The 17090-nt window shown below is 75.3% G+C and overlaps 4 protein-coding genes across 4 annotated transcripts in view; 3 read left to right on the plus strand and 1 right to left on the minus strand.

Moving 5' to 3' along the window:
- Positions 1-1949, plus strand: part of CHD8 (chromodomain helicase DNA binding protein 8) — a gene marked incomplete at both ends in the record, with an annotated part of 19760 nt that extends 17811 nt beyond the window's left edge. The window contains 9 exon segments of the mRNA XM_082012417.1: positions 7-45; positions 47-103; positions 747-831; positions 914-966; positions 1056-1149; positions 1239-1398; positions 1541-1688; positions 1776-1836; positions 1930-1949. Of these exon segments, the coding sequence (XP_081868543.1) occupies positions 7-45; positions 47-103; positions 747-831; positions 914-966; positions 1056-1149; positions 1239-1398; positions 1541-1688; positions 1776-1836; positions 1930-1949 (717 nt within the window).
- A 1438-nt stretch (positions 1950-3387) lies between these two features.
- THTPA (thiamine triphosphatase) lies at positions 3388-4820 on the plus strand (the record flags this gene model as incomplete). Its single annotated transcript, XM_082012418.1, has 3 exons — positions 3388-3415; positions 3643-4209; positions 4684-4820. The coding sequence occupies 3 exons, from the start codon at positions 3388-3390 to the stop codon at positions 4818-4820; spliced, it is 732 nt and encodes a 243-aa protein (XP_081868544.1).
- Positions 4821-5150: 330 nt separating this feature from the next.
- On the minus strand, positions 5151-7985 carry LOC309415032 (dehydrogenase/reductase SDR family member 4-like; the record flags this gene model as incomplete). Its single annotated transcript, XM_082012419.1, is given in 8 exon segments — positions 5151-5265; positions 5345-5400; positions 5976-6008; positions 6010-6111; positions 6424-6475; positions 6550-6803; positions 7400-7577; positions 7885-7985. Coding segments are annotated over 8 exon segments (891 nt in total).
- A 4139-nt stretch (positions 7986-12124) lies between these two features.
- On the plus strand, positions 12125-14304 carry LOC309415035 (proteasome subunit beta type-5-like; the record flags this gene model as incomplete). Its single annotated transcript, XM_082012423.1, has 3 exons — positions 12125-12313; positions 13076-13382; positions 13996-14304. 3 exons carry the CDS (start codon positions 12125-12127, stop codon positions 14286-14288), a joined length of 789 nt encoding a protein of 262 aa, XP_081868549.1. The 3' UTR covers positions 14289-14304.
- Between the last annotated feature and the right edge of the window lie 2786 nt (positions 14305-17090).

Consider the following 17090-nt stretch of genomic DNA (forward strand, 5'->3'; position numbering starts at 1 on the left):
CTGCAGTACCTGCAGGACCTGGCGCTGCTGCTGGGGGCCAAGGCCGCGGGGGCGGAGCCTGGCGGCGCTGCCCGCCCTGCCCCGCCTCCTGGAGACGCGCGTGGTGAGGGGCGGGGCTGCGGCGGGGCGGGGCGTCGGCGGGAGGGGCGGGGGCTGCCCGTCCAGCATGCGCGAGGGGGCGTGGTGAGGGGCGGGGCTGCCGGGGGGGCGGGGCGTCGGCGGGGAGGGGCGGGGGCTGCCCGTCCAGCAGGCGCGGGGGGGCGTGGTGAGGGGCGGGGCTGCCGGGGGGGCGGGGCGTCGGCGGGAGGGGCGGGGGCTGCCCGTGCAGCATGCGCGAGGGGGCGTGGTGAGGGGCGGGGGCTGCCTGCCATATTTTGTGGAGGGGTGGGGCTCCGTAGGGTTTGCTGTAGGGGCGGGGCTTGCTGGGGGTGGGAGGTGCTGTATGGCTGTAGTGAGGGGTGGGGCTTTCTCGGGGGCGGAGCTTCCCGGGGCGGGGCTTGTTAGGGAAGAGGATGTGTGGGGCAGGGACGTTTGGCTTTACCCTTTAGAGGGCCGTGGGGCAGCCCCATAGCGGCGTCCCTGGGGGGCGTGGGGCCTGGAGGCCCGGGCGGGGGGCTGTGGGGCAGCCCATAGCGGCGTCCTGGTGGGTGTGGGGTCTGGAGGCCTGGGCGGGGGGCCGTGGGGCAGCCCCATAGCGGTGTGCCTGGGCCGTGGGGCAGCCCCACAGCGGCGCGCGCTGCCGGCAGGTGCTGGAGAAGCTGCGCCCCGTCGAGCGGCGCCTGAGCTACCGGCTGGAGAAGCTGCTGCGGGCGGCGGCCGAGGGGGGGAGGGGTGAGCCCCACGCGCCCGCGCGCCCCCCCTCCCCCCCCCCCCGCCCCCGCTGACGCGTCACCGCGTCACCGCGCGTCCGCAGGCGACGGCGACCCGCTGCGCTTCCGGCCCCGCCCCGCCAGCATGGCGGCCCAGGTGAGCGTGGGCCGTGGGGCGGGCCGTGGGGCGGGCCGTGGGGCGGGCCGTGGGGCGGCGGCCGCTGGAGCCACGTCTCTGCCCCACAGGAGGAGGAGGAGGAGGAGGCGGGAGCGCCGAAGGCCCCGGGGCTGGGCGGGGGGCGCAGATACGTCCCCCCCCGCCTGGTGCCGGTGCAGTACGGTGAGTCGTGGGGCCGGCGCGCCCCACGCGCGTCCCCTCTCCCCCCCGCCCCACGCGTCCCCCCCGCCGACGCCATCCCTGCCCCGCAGACGCCGTGGGGCAGGAGCGGGAGCGGCGGGCGCGCGAGGCGGCGCGGCGCCGCGCCCTCAGCAGCTCCGTCATCCGGGAGCTGCGGGAAGAGCTGAGCGACGCCCCCCAGGAGCTGGGGGGCGGCGGGACCCGCGCCCCGGCCCGCGCCGCGCAACTGAGGTCAGCCGGGCGGGGCTCCGGGGCGGGGCGCGGGGCCGGGCGGGGCTCCGGGGCGGGACGCGGGGCCGGGCGGGGCTCCGTGGGGCGGGAGGGAGGGGCGGGGACTCGGGGGGCGGGCGGCGACGCGCGGCCCCGCCCGCAGGCGCCGCTACGAGGAGGCCATGTTGGTGCGGCTGGGCGAGAGCCGGCGCGAGCGGGCGCGGCGGCGGCGGGCGGCGGCGGCGGGCGGCGGCCTGGATGACATCACCCGCTTCGGTGACATCACCGCCTTGCTGCGACCTGGCGATCAGGTGAGCCGGGCGTCCCGGGGCGGGGCGCGGCCGCGCCCACCTGGGCTCCTCCCCCTGACCCCGCCCCGCGTCTCTCCCCGCCCCCAGGAGGCTCCGCCCCCTGCGAAGAAGAAGAGGAGGATGAAGGCGGCCGCGGGCAGGAGGAGGGGTGAGTCCTCCGGCGTCCCAGCAGCCCCCGGGGCGGGCGGGGCCGGGGCGGGGCCTCCCGCCCTCACCCCCTCCCCCCCCTCCTGCCCCCCAGGTTTCCGCCGGCGGCGCTGAGCCCCTCCCCCGCTGCGTCGGGCGCTCGGCGGCGCCGGGGGCGGGGCTTCGCCGGGGTAACGAACGGGCCCCGCCCCCAATTAACCCGCTAACGAAGTTAATAAAGGCGAAGGGCCGGCGCTGGAGGGAGGCCCCGCCCCCGTGCTGCGCCCCTGATGATGTCATTGGTGATGTCGCCACCAGCTCTGCGCAGGGGCGGGACTTTCCCTACGGCGGGTGGGGCGGGGTCGCCTCGGGGGGCGTTCCGGGGGGGGCGTGCCCGCCCGCGGGGCAGCCAATGAGGTCGTGTCGCTCTCGGAGACGGAGAGTGAGGTCACTGGTGACGCGCAGCGATGTCACGTCCCCCTGCGGGGCTGTCGGTGAGGTCATGTCAGTCACGAAGCCCCGCAGTGAGGTCATGGCAGATGGGCGATGAGGTCACGTCTGTTTTGGGGGCACTTGGTGACATCACGTTGGTCTTGGGGGCGCCCAGTGATGTCATATCTCCCTACGGGGCGCTCGGTGAGCTCGTGCTGCTCCCGGAGGCGCGCGGTGAGGTCACTGGCGGCACTTAATGACATCACGTCCTGTTCTGGGGCGCTCAGCGCGTGGGGTCATGGGGCGCCCCCCGCCCCGCGTGTACGAATCGCCGCGCTGTGGGGCTGGGACCGCGCTGTGGGGCCAGGGCCGTGCTGTGGGGCCACGCTGTGGGGCAGGGGCCGCGCTGTGGGGCCAGGGCCGTGCTGTGGGGCCACGCTATGGGGCAGGGGCCGCGCTGTGGGGCCAGGGCCGTGCTGTGGGGCCACGCTATGGGGCAGGGGCCGTGCTGTGGGGCCAGGGCCGTGCTGTGGGGCCAGGGCCGTGCTGTGGGGCCACGCTGTGGGGCAGGGGCCGCGCTGTGGGGCCAGGGCCATGCTGTGGGGCCACGCTATGGGGCAGGGGCCGCGCTGTGGGGCCAGGGCCGTGCTGTGGGGCCATGCTGTGGGGCAGGGGCCGCGCTGTGGGGCTAGGGCCGTGCTGTGGGGCCACGCTATGGGGCAGGGGCCGCGCTGTGGGGCCAGGGCCGTGCTGTGGGGCCACGCTGTGGGGCAGGGGCCGTGCTGTGGGGCCAGGGCCGTGCTGTGGGGCCGCACTGTGGGGCTGGGGCCGCGCTGTGGGGCTGAGCCGTGCTATGGGGCCAGGTTCCAGTGCCTGTCGTCGTGTCCCCCCCACACACCCCGCCCCCTGCCACGCCCCACCCCTGCCACGCCCCCTGCCACGCCCCACCCCCCACCCCCCTCGCGCAGGCCACGCCCCCTACTCACTCGGCGCCGCCCCTGCCGCGTTTCTGCCACCTGGACTCCATTTCCCATAATCCCCCGGCAGCCCCGCCCCTCTGCAGTCCCATCCTGCCGCGGGGCTCTTCCCACAATGCCTTGCGGGCCCCTCCCCCGCTCGCCCTTCCCCCGCCGAGCCGGCCATGGCGAGCGGCCCCCCCGCGCAGGAAGGTGCCGCAGGGGGTTGTGGGGCGCGGGGGGGGGGTGGGGGGCCGGAGGGAGCTATAGGGCCTGCGGGAGGGACCGGGGGGCCCTATGAGGAGGGGGGGGTTCTGTGGGGCCCGGGGGGGGCCGCCGTGGGGCGGGGGGGGAGCTCTGTGGGGCAGCGCCGGGGTTTCCGTGGGGCGGCCGGAGGCCTCTATGGGGCGCCGACACCCCCCCCCCCGCGCCCCCGCCAGCCCCCTCAGCCGGCCCCATCGAGGTGGAGGTGAGATTCGCCGTGGGGCCGGAGACGGAGACGGCGCTGGCGGCGCTGGGCGCCGTGGGGCTGCCCCACACGCCCCCTTTCCGCGACTGCTACTTCGATGGCCCCGGCGCCCCCCTGGGCCGCGCCGACGTCTGGCTGCGGCACCGCCAGGGCCAGGGCTGGCAGCTCAAGCTGCCCCACGGCGCCCCACGCCCGCCCCCCGGCGCCCCCGAGCCCCCCGGCGCCCCCGAGCCCCCCGGCGCCGCCACGGCCTACCGAGAGGTGTGGGGCGACGCGGGGGTGCTGGAGGAGCTGACGCGGCTGCTGGGGGTCCCGGCGGCGCCGTGGGGCAGCGTGGCGGCCGCCCTGCGCCCCCTGGGCCTGCGCCCCACGGCGTCCTTCGTCACGCGGCGGCGCAGCGCCCGGCTGGGGGGGCTGCGGGTGGAGCTGGACGAGGCCGATTTCGGGTACGGGGTGGGGGAGGTGGAGGAGGAGGTGGGGGCCCCCCAGGAGGTGGCGGCCGCCGTGGGGCGCGTGGAGGGGGTCTGCCGGGCGCTGGGTGAGCGGGGCGGCCGCCGTGGGGCGCGCGGGGGGGGTGGGGGGAGATGTGGGTCGCGGGGAGGTGGGGGGAGGTGTGGGGCGATGTGGGTCACAGGGTTGGGGGCATGTGGGGGGAGGCGTGGGGCGATGGTCACGGGGAGGTGTGGGGTGATATGGGTCGCAGGGATACGGGGAGATGTGGGAAGATGTGGGTCACGGGGACGTGGAGGGAGCTGTGGGGCGATGGGGGTCACGGGGAGGTGTGGGGCGGTGTGGGGTGATATGGGTCACAGGGATATGGGGAGGAGTGGGGCGATGTGGGTCACGGGGACGTGGGGGGAGGTGTGGGGCGATGTGGGTTGCAGGGACGTGGGGGGAGGTGTGGGGCGATGTGGGGCGATGTGGGTCGCGGGGACGTGGGGCTCCAGCCCCCCCTGACCCCCCGTCTCCCCTCCCGCCCCGCCGCGCCCCCGACCCCACCCCGCGACCGCAGGGGCGGAGCCGCGGCGCCGCGTCCCGGGGAAGTTGAGCGTCTTCCTGGCGCAGCGGCGCCCCCGGTACCTGCGGCTGCTGCGCGCGGCCGGGGGGCCGGGGGGGGCCGGCGCCCCCCCGCCCCCGGACCCCCAATAAACCCACCCCACCCCCATCTCCGCCTCCTGCTGTGCGCCCGCTGACAAGATGGCGGCCCCGCCCCAAGATGGCGGCCCCGCCCCAAGATGGCCGCCCCCGATGGAAGCTGCCACCCAAGATGGCGGCCCCGCCCCAAGATGGCCGCCCCCGGCGGAGGCCGCCATGTTGCGCCACGCGGCGGGTGCCGGCAATGGGCTTTATTGGGGGTCAGGGCCCCGAAACGCCGCCCCCCCCCCCAGCCCCCTATGCCCCCCACGGAGCCCCCGGGGACCCCCGTGTCCCCCACGGGCTGCCCCACGGGCTGCCCCACGGGCTGCCCCATAGGCTGCCCTAGAGGCGGGAGGGGGCGCCCCCTGCCACCACGACGGTCTCGCCCACCACGTAGGCGGCGGCGGGGGAGCAGAGGAAGGTCACGACCTCGGCCACGTCCAATGGCGTCCCCAGCCTGGGGGGGGGGGGGCGGGACGACAGGTCAGGAATGACACGCCTCCCCGCCGGCCCCGCCCCCCCGGCCCCGCCCCCACCTCTCGATGCCCATGGATGACATCACCCGCTGCCGAGTGGCGTCGTCCTGCCAGAGCTGCGAGAGGGTGTGGTCATGGCCCCGCCCACCGCCCCGCCCTCCCGCCGGGCCACGCCCCTCCCCACACCCCCTCCTTATAGTCATCCTCTGCCTCCAGGCCCTGCCCACCCTGAGACCACACCCCCATTACCCTGACCCCACCCCACCTGCAAGCCCCGCCCACCCTGGATGCTCCGCCCACCGCAAGAAAACACACCCCCTTGAGTCCCCCTCCAAGCCACGCCCATCCAGAGACCACACCCCCATTACCCTGACCCCTGGAGGCTCCACCCACCTGCAAGCCCTGCCCACCCCGGATGCCCCGCCCACCCAAGACCACACACGCCCCCTTGAGTCCCCCTCCGAGCCACGCCCACCCCACGACCACACCCTCATTACCCTGACCCCTGGAGGCCCCGCCCACCTGCAAGCCCCGCCCACACGGGATGCCCCGCCCAAGACCACACTCACCCCCTTGAGTCCCCCTCCGAGCCACGCCCACCTCAGCCTCTGCCCGCCTCCAAACCCCGCCCCCCCGGCTCCGCCCTCGCAGGCCCCGCCCCCTCGGCCCCGCCCCGGGCCCCGCCCCTCACGGCAGCGCTGAAGCGGGTGCGGACGAGGCCGGGCCGCGACGCCGTTGATGCGGACGCGGCGCGCGCGCAGCTCGGGCGCCAGCGCCTTCACCAGCCCCAGCAGCGCCGCCTTGCTCACGCTGTAGGGGCCCAGCGCCTGCCGCCCCACGGCGTCACCCCACGGCCGCCCCACGCCCGCCCCACAGCGTCACCCCATGGCCACCCCACGGCCACCCCACGGCCGCCCCACGGCGCCGCCCCACGGCCACCCCACGGCCGCCCCACGGCCACCCCACGGCATCGCCCCACGGCCCATCACCCCCTCATGATGTGAATCTCACCATTGCCCCCCCCACCCCGCCCCCCACCCCACGCCCCGCCCCCACCACGCGCCACGCCCCCCGCCACGCCCCACACCCCCCCGCCACGCCCCCCGCCCCGCCCCACACCCCACGCCCCGCCCCCTCACCGGGAAGGGCAGGTACCCGGCCAGCGACGACACCAAGACGATGGCCCCGCCCCTGCAAGGCGGGGCACAACGATGGGCTGGGCGTGCCCAGCCGCGGCCCCGCCCCGCCGAGCCCCGCCCACTCACCCCCTCTTCTCCATGTGGGGCACGGCCAGCTTGACCAACATGGCCGCCGCCGTCACGTTCACCTGGAAGATCTTGGGGAAGGGGGCGTGGTCAGGCTGGGCGTGGCAGGGTGGGCGTGGCCGGGTGGGCGTGGCCGGGTGGGCGTGGCCGACCTTCTCCCAGGCGGCCTCGTCGGCGTCCAGGGCGCTGCCGAGGACGGGGTTGACGGCGGCGTTGGACACCAGGATGTCGATGCCCCCGTAGGTCTCCAGGGCCTGTGGGGCCGGGACCCCCAAGTCAGCCCCACAGCCTCCAGCGGCCCCCTAAGGCACGGCCCCACGGCGGCCCGGAGCCCCGTCGCGCCCCATAACCTCATGGGACCCATAGCACCATTGTACCCCATAGCCCCATTGCGCCCCATAACCTCATGGGACCCCCATAGCCCCATTGTGCCCCAGAGCCCCATTGCGCCCCAGAGCCCCATTGTGCCCCATAACCTCATGGGACCCATAGCCCCATTGTGCCCCATAACCTCATGGGACCCCCATAGCCCCATTGCAACGCACAGCCCCACTGCGCCCTACAACCTCATGGGACCGCTGCGGCCCCATTGTGCCCCATAACCTCATGGGACCCATAGCACCATTGTACCCCATAGCCCCATTGTGCCCCATAGCCCCACTGCCCCCCATAACCTCATGGGACCCACAGCCCCATCGCGTCCCATAACCTCATGGGAACCCCATAGCCCCATGGCGACCCACAGCCCCATTGTGCCCCATAACCATGTGGGACCCCCGTGTTCCCATCGTGCCCCATAGCCCCCCCCCCCCAAGGGGCCCAGGCGCCCAGGACCCCCCAAACCCATCACCTTCTGGATGAGGCCCTCACGGCTGTGGGGCTGCCCCACATGGCAGACGACCCCGCTGACCTCCAGCCCCCGGCCCCGCAGCTGCCCCACGGCGGCCGTCACGTGGGGCTCGCGGCGGGAGCTCAGCACCACCCGCGCCCCGGCCTCCGCCAGCCTCGTCGCCACCGCCAGCCCGATCCTGGGGGGCAGGACGGGGGGGCTATGGGGCGATGGGGGCCTGGGGGGGCTCTGGGGTCGGGGGGGGCTATGGGGTGGTGGGGATCTATGGGGTCTTGGGGGTGTGAGGGGCTATGGGGGGCTATGGGGTGACAGGGGCCTATGGGGTGTTGGGGGGCTGTGGGGGTTGTGGGGACGTGGGGATCATGGGGCTCTATGGGGTGTTGGGGGATCTATGGGGTGCCGGGGGCTGCGGGGTGACGGGGGATCTATGGGGTGCCGGGGGCTGTGGGTCCCACGGGGGCTGTGGGTCGCTGTGGGTCACTCACCCATCGGTGGCGGCCGTCACCAGGGCCACCTTCCCCGCCAGCGGCCCCCCCGCCGCCACGCGCAGGCCGCTGCCCCCCGCCTGCCCCACGGCGCCCCACATGCTGCCCCACGGACTCTGCCCCGGGAGGGCGGGGGGGAACTGGGAGGGGCTGGGGGGGGGACTGGGAGCACTGGGGGGGACTGGGAGGGACGGCGGCGATGGGGACAAGCTGGGGGGGGGGCAGGCGGCCGGGGGGGGACTGGGAGTGCTGGGGGGGGGCTGGGGGGGACTGGGAGGGACTGGGAGGGACTGGGGGAGACTGGGGGAGACTGGGAGGGATTGACTCATCTCGGCCCCCGTTCGGCTCCGCTCGGGTCCCTTCGGGTGCGTTCGGGTCCCTTCGGCTCCTCTCGGGTCCCTTCGGCTCCGCTCGGGTCCCTTCGGCTTCGCTCGGGTCCCTTCGGGTGCGTTCGGGTCCTTTCGGCTCCGCTCGGGTCCCTTCGAGTGCCTTCGACTCCTCTCGGGTCCCTTCGGCTCCGCTCGGCTCCCTTCGGGTGCGTTCGGGTCCCTTCGGCTCCTCTCGGGTCCCTTCGGCTCCTCTCGGGTCCCTTCGGCTCCGCTCGGGTCCCTTCGGGTGCGTTCGGGTCCCTTCGGCTTCGCTCGGGTCCCTTCGGCTGCGTTCGGGTCCCTTGGGGTGCGTTCAGCTCCGCTCGGGTCCCTTCGGCTCCGTCCGGGCCGGCGGGGGGCGTGTCCCAGGAGCGGCAAGGAACAGGCGGGGATGGGGGGGGGGGCACACTATACGGCCCCCCATAGGACCCCCCCCATATGCCCCATACCCCATATCCCGCCCACAGGACCTGCTCCGTGAGGTCTCCCCATAGGCCTTTCTACTTCCTTATAGCCCCCCATAGGACCCCCGTCTCCCCCTATAGGAGCCCCCGGCCCGTCGCACCCCCCCCCCCCCGCCCCGCGTAGCCACCCCGGGCGCTGGAGGGGGCGGGGCTTCCCCATCAGCAGCGGCTCCACCCCATCCCACCGTCTTTAGGAATGACCCCGCCTCTTTTTAGGACAGGTCCCACCCCTTTTGGCAGTTGTCCCGCCCCCTTCAGCGGTGGCTCCGCCCCCTCAGCCTTCCCGCCCTTTTTAACGGCCGTTTCCCCTCATGTTTCCCGCCCTTTTTAACGGCCGTTTCCCCTCATGTTTCCCGCCCTTTTTAACGGCCGTTTCCTTTCAGGTTTCCCGCCCTTTTTAACGGCCGTTTGCTTTCAGGTTTCCCGCCCTTTTTAACGGCCGTTTCCCCTCACGTTTCCCGCCCTTTTTAACGGCTGTTTCCCCTCAGGTTTCCCGCCCTTTTCCTCACAGAGGCGCGAAGGGGCCGCGCCGCCGCCGCCGGGTAATGGCGGGGAGAGGGGGAAGGCGGGGGGGACACGAGGCGGGGGGACGACAGCAGGCGGCTGCCCGGCTCCTCAACCCTCTCCCAGCATGGACTGGTTCCACTGCAACCGCTGCTTCCGCCAAGAGGGAGCCCGCTTCGCCGTCACCAGCTGCGGCCACGTCCTCTGCGCGGCCTGCGGGGGCGCAGGTAGGGTCCCCTCCACCCCCACAAAATGGCGGAAGGGCCCCCCCCCCCCCCGCCGCTCGCGTCAGGCCAAACGCCATTTTGTAGGCACGCCCTGACGTCTCTTCCCTCCCCACGCAGGCCCGTGCCCCGTCTGCGCCGCCGACTGCCGCTACCTCCCCATCTCCGACAAGGCGAGTCGCTCCCCCCGCCCTGGCCGCCGTTTCGAACCCTTCTCCTCCTTCCTCCCGGCCGCCATTTTGAACCCTCCTCATCCCTGGCGGCCGTCTCCTTCCCTCCCCGCAGATGCGCCCGCAGGAGAAGCTCTTCTTCAAGAGCCCGGCCGACATTGCCCTCAGGCACTTCACCCACATCTCCCAGGTGAGGAGAAGGATGGAGGGCAGCCCGCCCCACACCCGTTGTGGGGCCAGCCCCACAGCTCCCGCCTCTGCCCGGCAGGTCTGGTGCTTTCAGCGGGCGCAGTCCGACCTGCTGCTGGCCTCCCACAAGGAAGCTTCTCGCCGCGCCCAGGCGGCACTGGAGGACGCCCGGCGTGTCCTGGATGCCCGCGATAGGTGAGAACCCCCTATGGCCGCCATCTTGGGAGGGGTCCCCTATGGCCGCCATCTTGGTGAGGCTCCACCCCTAGCCGCCATCTTGGGAGGGGTCCCCTATGGCCGCCATCTTGGTGAAGCTCCACCCCTGGCTGCCATCTTGGGAGGGGTCTCCTATGGCTGCCATCTTGGTGAGGCTCCACCCCTAGCCGCCATCTTGGAGGGGTCCCCTATGGCCGCCATCTTGGTGAAGCTCCACCCCTGGCCAACCATCTTGGGAGGGGTCCCCTATGGCCGCCATCTTGGGAGGGGTCCCCTATGGCCACCATCTTGGTGAAGCTCCACCCCTGGCTGCCATCTTGGGAGGGCCCCACCCCCCCCGGCTGCCATCTTGGGGGGGGGTCTGCCCTTTTGACATGGCCGCTGACTTGATGGGCTCTGCCCCACACGACACCCCACAAGCCGCCACGCTGGGGGGGTGTTCGCCCCACATTGCCCCATATCCCCCCCGCCCACCGCAGGGAGCTGGAGGCGCTGCGGCGGGAGAACGGGGAGCTGCGCCGCGCTCAGGTGACCCCCCCCGTATGCCCCCGCCCCTCCTTGCTCCCCTTCCCCACTCCCTCCATCCCCCCGGCCACTGACCTCTCCCCTTTCTCCCCCCACAGCTCTCCCCCGGCTGGCGGGGGGGCAGCAGGTGAGACCCCCGCCCTGGGGCTTTTGGGGGGCTGCGGCAGCGGTGGCGACACCCCCCCCTCCATCTCCGTGCAGGAGCAGCACGCCCCGGCCCGTCGGCATCACCTCCCCGGCACAGACGGGTAACCCCTCCCTCCCCGCCCCAAATGTTTAGGGGTCTGTGCCCCTCCCCGCCTTACTCTTAGGGGTCCCCCAAAACGGCTCCTTCCCTTCCAGTCACCCCCCAGCCCCGCCGGCAGCTCAGCGGGCAAGTGGTGAGGTAAGGGGGTGGCGGGGGCTCCCTTAATTAATGGGAGGGGCCCCCAGTTCTGGGGGGTCCCCCCAAATGCTGACGCTCCCCCCCCTCCCCAGCCGCTCCGCCCCGCCGGAGCCCCCCCGTCCCGCGGCACCCCTGTATGGCAGGTGAGACCCCCCCCCCCCCCCCACCGCCGCCATGTTGGGTGGCGCATGGCCCCGCCCCAAAATGGAGGGGTTACCCAGGGTGCTTTGCATCCCCCCAGGTGGGCAGCGCCCGCAGGGGGGCGGTGACTCCGCTGGCCCCCGGCGTGGGTGAGCCAGCCCCAATCCGGCCATTTTTCTCCCCAAATCCTCTCTCCCCTGTCCCTGAGCCCCGCCCACTCTGCCCCAAGCGCCGCCCCTCCAGCTATACCCCTTGCGTCCCTAACCCCGCCCCTTGCGTCCCTAACCCCGCCCCTTGCGTCCCTAACCCCGCCCCTTGCGTCCCTAACCCCGCCCCTTTTCCTAGTGCCCTGGTCTTCCTTGCCCCTTTTGGTCAGCGGCCCTGCCCCTTTTTTGTGAGCCACGCCTCCTTTTATATCAGCCCCGCCCCTCTGCTTCCAAGACCCGCCCCTTATCCCTGGCTCCCTGCAGCAAACCCCGCCCCTTATCTCCCTAGCCCCGCCCCATGACCCCTTTTCTCTCCCTGTAATAGCCCCTCCCAGCCTCGGCCATCGGGCCACGCCCCCTCTGCCCCAGCTCCGCCCCCTTGCCCTTAACCCCGCCCCTAACTCTGCCCCCAGCCCCGTCTCCTGCCTCCGCCCACGGGCTGACCCACAGGTGAGCGTCGCGGGGGGGGGTGTCGGTGCCGGGGGGGGGATCCCCGCGCCCACCGCTCCCCACCCCGCGCCAGGGCCGCCCCCCCGGCGCCGCGGACGCCGCTGTGGGTGCCCTGGGCCACTCCGCCGCCGCCCGCCGCCATCTTCCCAGGTGAGACCCCCCCTCCTTACCCCGCCGCCGGCCTGCGCCCGCCCCCCCGCGGCTGACGTAAGCGGCGGGGAGCCGGGCGGGGCGGAAGCGCTCCCGGCGCCGCCGCGTCATGCCCTCAACCGACATGGCGCCCGCGCGTTGCCCGGCAACGGGCGGCCGCCGGGCGGCGGTTGCCGGGCAACGCGCGATCGGCGCATGCGCGGGCGCCCCCCGGCGCCGCCATTTTGAGGCGCACCCGCCGCTCCAAGATGGCGCTGGCCAGCGTCCTCCGCGCCGACGAGCCCCCGAGGTCTCCCGCCGCCTTCCCGCTCCTCGCCGCCCCCCGGGATGGCCCCGGCCCGCCGGTGGGGCTCGCTGCCCCGCCGTGGGGCGCCGAGACCCCCGTCCCCGGGCCCGGCCTCAGCCTGCTGCACGGCACCACCACCCTGGCCTTTAAGGTGGGCCTGGGCGGGGGGGGCTTGGGGGCACCATGGGGTGGGGCTGGGGGGCGAGGGGGGACCCCAGACCCCTCCGGGTCTTCGGCCCGGCTGGAGGAGTCCCTCGGGCCCCGGGGTGGGACCCCCAGATCCCCCGGGGGGCTGACCATCGCCTGTAGGGACCCCAGACCCCCACGGCGGGACCCCCAGATCCCCCGGGGGGCTGACCATCGCCTGTAGGGACCCCCAGACTCCTTGTAGGCCTGACCATTGCCCATAGAGACACCCCAGGCCCCCGCGGCGGGACCCTCAGCCCCCCCGTGGGGCTGACCATCGCCCGTAGGGACCCCCAAGACCCCCACGGTGGGACTCCAGCCCCCCCCTGGGGCTGACCATTGCCCGTAGGGACCCCCAAGACCCCCACGGCGGGACCCTCAGCCCCCCCGTGGGGCTGACCATCGCCTGTAGGGACCCTCAAGACCCCCACGGTGGGACCCCAGCTCCCCCGTGGGGCTGACCATTCCCCGTAGGGACCCCCAAGACCCCCACGGTGGGACCCCAGACCCTCACGGCGGGACCCCCAGCCCCTCTGTGGGGCTGACCGTCACCCGTAGAGACCCCCAGCCCCTCTGTGGGGTTGACCATTGCCCATAGGGACCCCCAAGACCCCCACGGTGGGACCCCAGACCCTCACGGCGGGACCCCCAGCCCCCCCGTGGGGCTGACGGTCGCCCGCAGGGCCCCCCGGCCCCGCCGCGGCGCTGACCCCCCGCCGCCCCGCAGTGCGAGCACGGCGTGATCGTGGCGGTGGACTCGCGGGCCACGGCGGGCTCCTACATCGCCTCGCAGACGGTGCGCAAGGTGATCGAGATCAACCCCTACCTGCTGGGCACCATGGCGGGCGGCGCGGCCGACTGCAGCTTCTGGGAGCGCCTGCTGGCCCGGCAGTGCCGCGTCTACGAGCTGCGCAACAAGGAGCCCATCTCGGTGGCCGCCGCCTCCAAGTTGCTGGCCAACATGGTCTACCAGTACAAGGGCATGGAGCTCAGCATGGGCACCATGATCTGCGGCTGGGACAAGAGGGGGCCAGGTGAGGGGGGGGGGCGGCGGGGAGGGGCGCGGTGGCCGCTCTGTGGGGCCGGTGGCTGTGGGTTGGGGGTCCGTAGTCCCCGTGGGGTTGGTGGCCGTGGGTTGGGGGGACTATGGACTGGTGGCCGTGGGTTGGGGGTCCGTAGTCCCCGTGGGGCCGGTGGCCATGGGTTGAGGGTCCCTAGGCCCCGTGGGGTTGGTGGCCATAGGTTGGGGGTCCCTAGCCCCCGTGTGGCCGGTGGCCGTGGGTTGGGGGTCCGTAGTCACCCCTGGCAGTGGTGGCCATAGGTTGGGGGTCCCTAGTCCCCGTGGGGCCGGTGGCCATGGGTTGGGGGGACTATGGACTGGTGGCCGTGGGTTGGGGGTCCCTAGCCCCCGTGTGGCCGGTGGCCATAGGCTGGGGGTCCCTAGCCCCCGTGGGGTTGGTGGCTGTGGGTTGGGGGTCCCTAGGCCCCGTGTGGCCGGTGGCCATAGGTTGGGGGTCCCTAGTCCCCGTGTGGCCGGTGGCCATGGGTTGGGGGTCCGTAGTCACCCCTGGCAGTGGTGGCCGTGGGTTGGGGGTCCCTAGCCCCCGTGTGGCCGGCGGCCCCCGCTGAAGCCCCGCCCCCGCGCAGGGCTGTACTACGTGGACAGCGAGGGGACGCGCGTGCCGGGCCAGGCCTTCGCGGTGGGCTCGGGCTCCGCCTACGCCTACGGCGTGCTGGACCGCGGCCGCCGCGGGGGGCTGACGGCCGAGGCCGCCTGCGCCCTGGCCCGCCGCGCCATCTACCAGGCGGCCCGGCGCGACGCCTACTCGGGCGGCCGCGTCACCGTCTACCACGTGGGGCCGACGGGCTGGCGGCGCGTCTCCACCGACAACGTGGCCGACCTGCAGGAGCGCTACGCCGCCGAGGAGGCCCCCGCCTGAGCCGCGCCCGCGCCGGGAGCCGCCCGCGGGGGACGAGAAACCAAAAAAAACCCCCCAAATCCGGTGGTTTTGGGGCAAAAGCTCGTGTCAGTGGTGATTTTTTTTTGGCGCCGCGGCTGTCAGTAGGCTCCAGAGTGAACGCGGGGGGGCGCATGCGTAGTCCAGCACAAGCAGCGGGCGGTTTTGCGCATGCGCGACCCCCGCCGCGCCGAGGGGAGGGGTCTGCGCCTGCGCCGCCCTCCCCGCATTGCCCCGCCCTTTTCTGTCGCCTATTGGACGCTGGCTCTGGGCTTCCGCCGCTCTCCCATTGGGCGGCGAGGCGGCCGGAGGGGCGGGGCGGGGCGCGGCGCGCGCGCCGCTGGCAGCATTCGGCGCGGCGGGGACGATCGTGAGGGGCGAAACGGGCCGGGGGGGGGGGGGGGGGCGGTTATGGTGCTCGCGGGGGGGGGCCATGAGGGCAGGGGCCGCGCTGTGGGGCTGGGGGGGGCGGTTATGGGGCTCGGGGGGGGGGGCCATGAGGGCAGGGGCCGCGCTGTGGGGCTGGGGGGGGCGGTTATGGGGCTCGGGGGGGGGGCCATGAGGGCAGGGGCCGCGCTGTGGGGCTGGGGGGGGCGGTTATGGGGCTCGGGGGGGGGGCCATGAGGGCAGGGGCCGCGCTGTGGGGCTGGGGGGGCGTTATGGGGCTCGGGGGGGGGCCATGAGGGCAGGGGCCGCGCTGTGGGGCTGGGGGGGCGGTTATGGGGCTCGGGGGTAACCGCCCCCCCCGCAGCGGGGCCCCCATGGCGCTTGTCCCCCGCCCCCCCGCGCCGAGGACCCCCCCCTGCCCCCCTGCGGGGCCACCCCCGAGGAGCTGCGGGCGCACCCCGGCCTGGCCCGGCTGCTGCGGGGGCTGCGCCGCGCCGTGGGGCCCGACGGGCTCAGCGCCCCCCTGGGCGCCCGCCTGCGCCAGGTGGGGGGGGGCACGGGGGGTATTGGGGGGTGGAGGGGGTCGGGGGGGCACTGGGGGGTCAGGGGGGCACTGGGGGGGCACTGGGGGGGCAGGGGGGCACTGGGGGGTCGGGGGGCACTGGGGGGGCAGGGGGGGGTCAGGGGTGCACTGGGGGGGCACGGGGGGGCAATGGGGGGGTCAGGGGGGCACGGGGGGGCACTGGGGGGGCACTGGGGGGGCGGGGCCGCTGAGGGCAGGGGGTCCCGCAGGCGGAGGAGGGGCTGGCGCTGCGGCGCGGGGCCTGGCTGCGCCGCGAGAGCCTCTGGCGGGGGCTGCAGGAGCTGCGGCGAGACCCCCGCGGGCTGGAGCCCCCCGTGAGTCCCGCCCCCGCCCCAGAGCATGCCGGGAAGGCGGGGGTCCCCCTCCCCCCCCCCCCCCCCTCAGCGCCTGGGACCCCCCCCCCACCCCCACAGGTCCTCCGGGCGCTGGAGCGGGCGCTGACCGCGGCCGAGCTGCGCCGCGGCCCCTCCGCCGCCGCGCCGCCGCCGCCCGCCCCCGAGGTGAGACCCCCGGCGACCCCGTGGTGACACCACCCCCCCCCAATCCCGCCCCACGCGGCACCGACCCCCCCCTCCCCGCCCAGGCCCCCGCGCGGCTGCGCGGCCGCGTGCTGCCCGCGCTGGAGCGTCGCTTGGCCCGTAAGGCGGAGGAGTTGGCCGGCTACCACGGCGGCCCGGCTACCGGCCCCCCCGGCGCGGCGGCCGAGGCGCTGGCGGCCGAGCGGCGCCGCCTGAGCCGCGCCCGGCGCCGCCGCCACCGGCTGGGCCAGCTGCTGCGGCGGCAGCGCCGAGCCTACCCCCAGGTACCGGCGGGGCGGGGGGGGGCGGCGGCGGCGGCGCGGGGGTCCCGACGCGCCGCGTGTGTCCCCCGCAGGCGCTGGGGCGCTGCGCGGCGCTGCTGGCGGCGCTGGCCGGGGAGCGCGGCGCCGGGGCGCGGGCCGAGGCGGACCGGCGCCGCGCCGAGTACCTGGAGGCCAAGGGCGCGGCCGTGCTGCTGAAGATCCGGTGGGTGACGCGCGGCGGCGGCGGCGGCACGGGGACGCGCGCCCCTCCGCGGCCTCGTTAACGCCTTCGTTACCGCCGGCCGCGCCGCAGGCTGGAGGAGCTGGCGGTGCTGCTGGACACGTACCCCCCCGCGACGGTGGAGGCGCACCGGCGCGTCAGGTGGGCGCGCGGCGGCGGGGCGGGGCGGGCGCCTCCCCGCCGCCGCGGCCCCCGGCGTGACGCGGGCGCGTCTGCCCGCCGCAGGGCGGCGCTGGAGGCGGCGCTGGAGGCGGCGGCCGGGGAGGCGGCGGCGGCGCGGGCGGCGCTGGCGGCTTTCGGGGCGCTGGGGCCCCGCTTCGAGGCGCTGGGCGGGGGAGTACGGGCGGCTGCGGGAGCGGCTGGGCCACCGCCGCTGGGCCCTGCGCCAGCTGCGCCCGCCGCAGCCCTGAGGGGCGGCGCGACGGCGGCCCCGGCGCGACGACGGCTCTATCGCGACGGCGGCCCTGGCGCGACGGCGGCCCTATCGCGACGACGGCCCTGGCGCGACGGCGGCCCTATCGCGACGACGGCCCTGGCGCGACGACGGCCACCATGTGACGACGGCTCTATCGCGACGGCGGCCCCTGGCGCGACGGCGGCCCTGGCGCGACGACGGCCCTATCGCGACGGCGGCCGCTGCGCGACACCAGCTCTGTCGCGACGCCGGACCTGTCGCTACACCAGCCGCGGCGCGACGCCGGCACTGTCGCGACGCCGTCGCCGTGGCAACCACAGCAATAAAGGCACGTGCGCATCGCCCCCCCCCCCCCCCCCGCCTGCGCTCTTTTTCTC

This window comes from Phaethon aethereus (genome assembly GCF_964289735.1).
Source record: "Phaethon aethereus genome assembly, chromosome: 38".
NCBI classification, from domain to species: Eukaryota; Metazoa; Chordata; class Aves; order Phaethontiformes; family Phaethontidae; genus Phaethon; species Phaethon aethereus.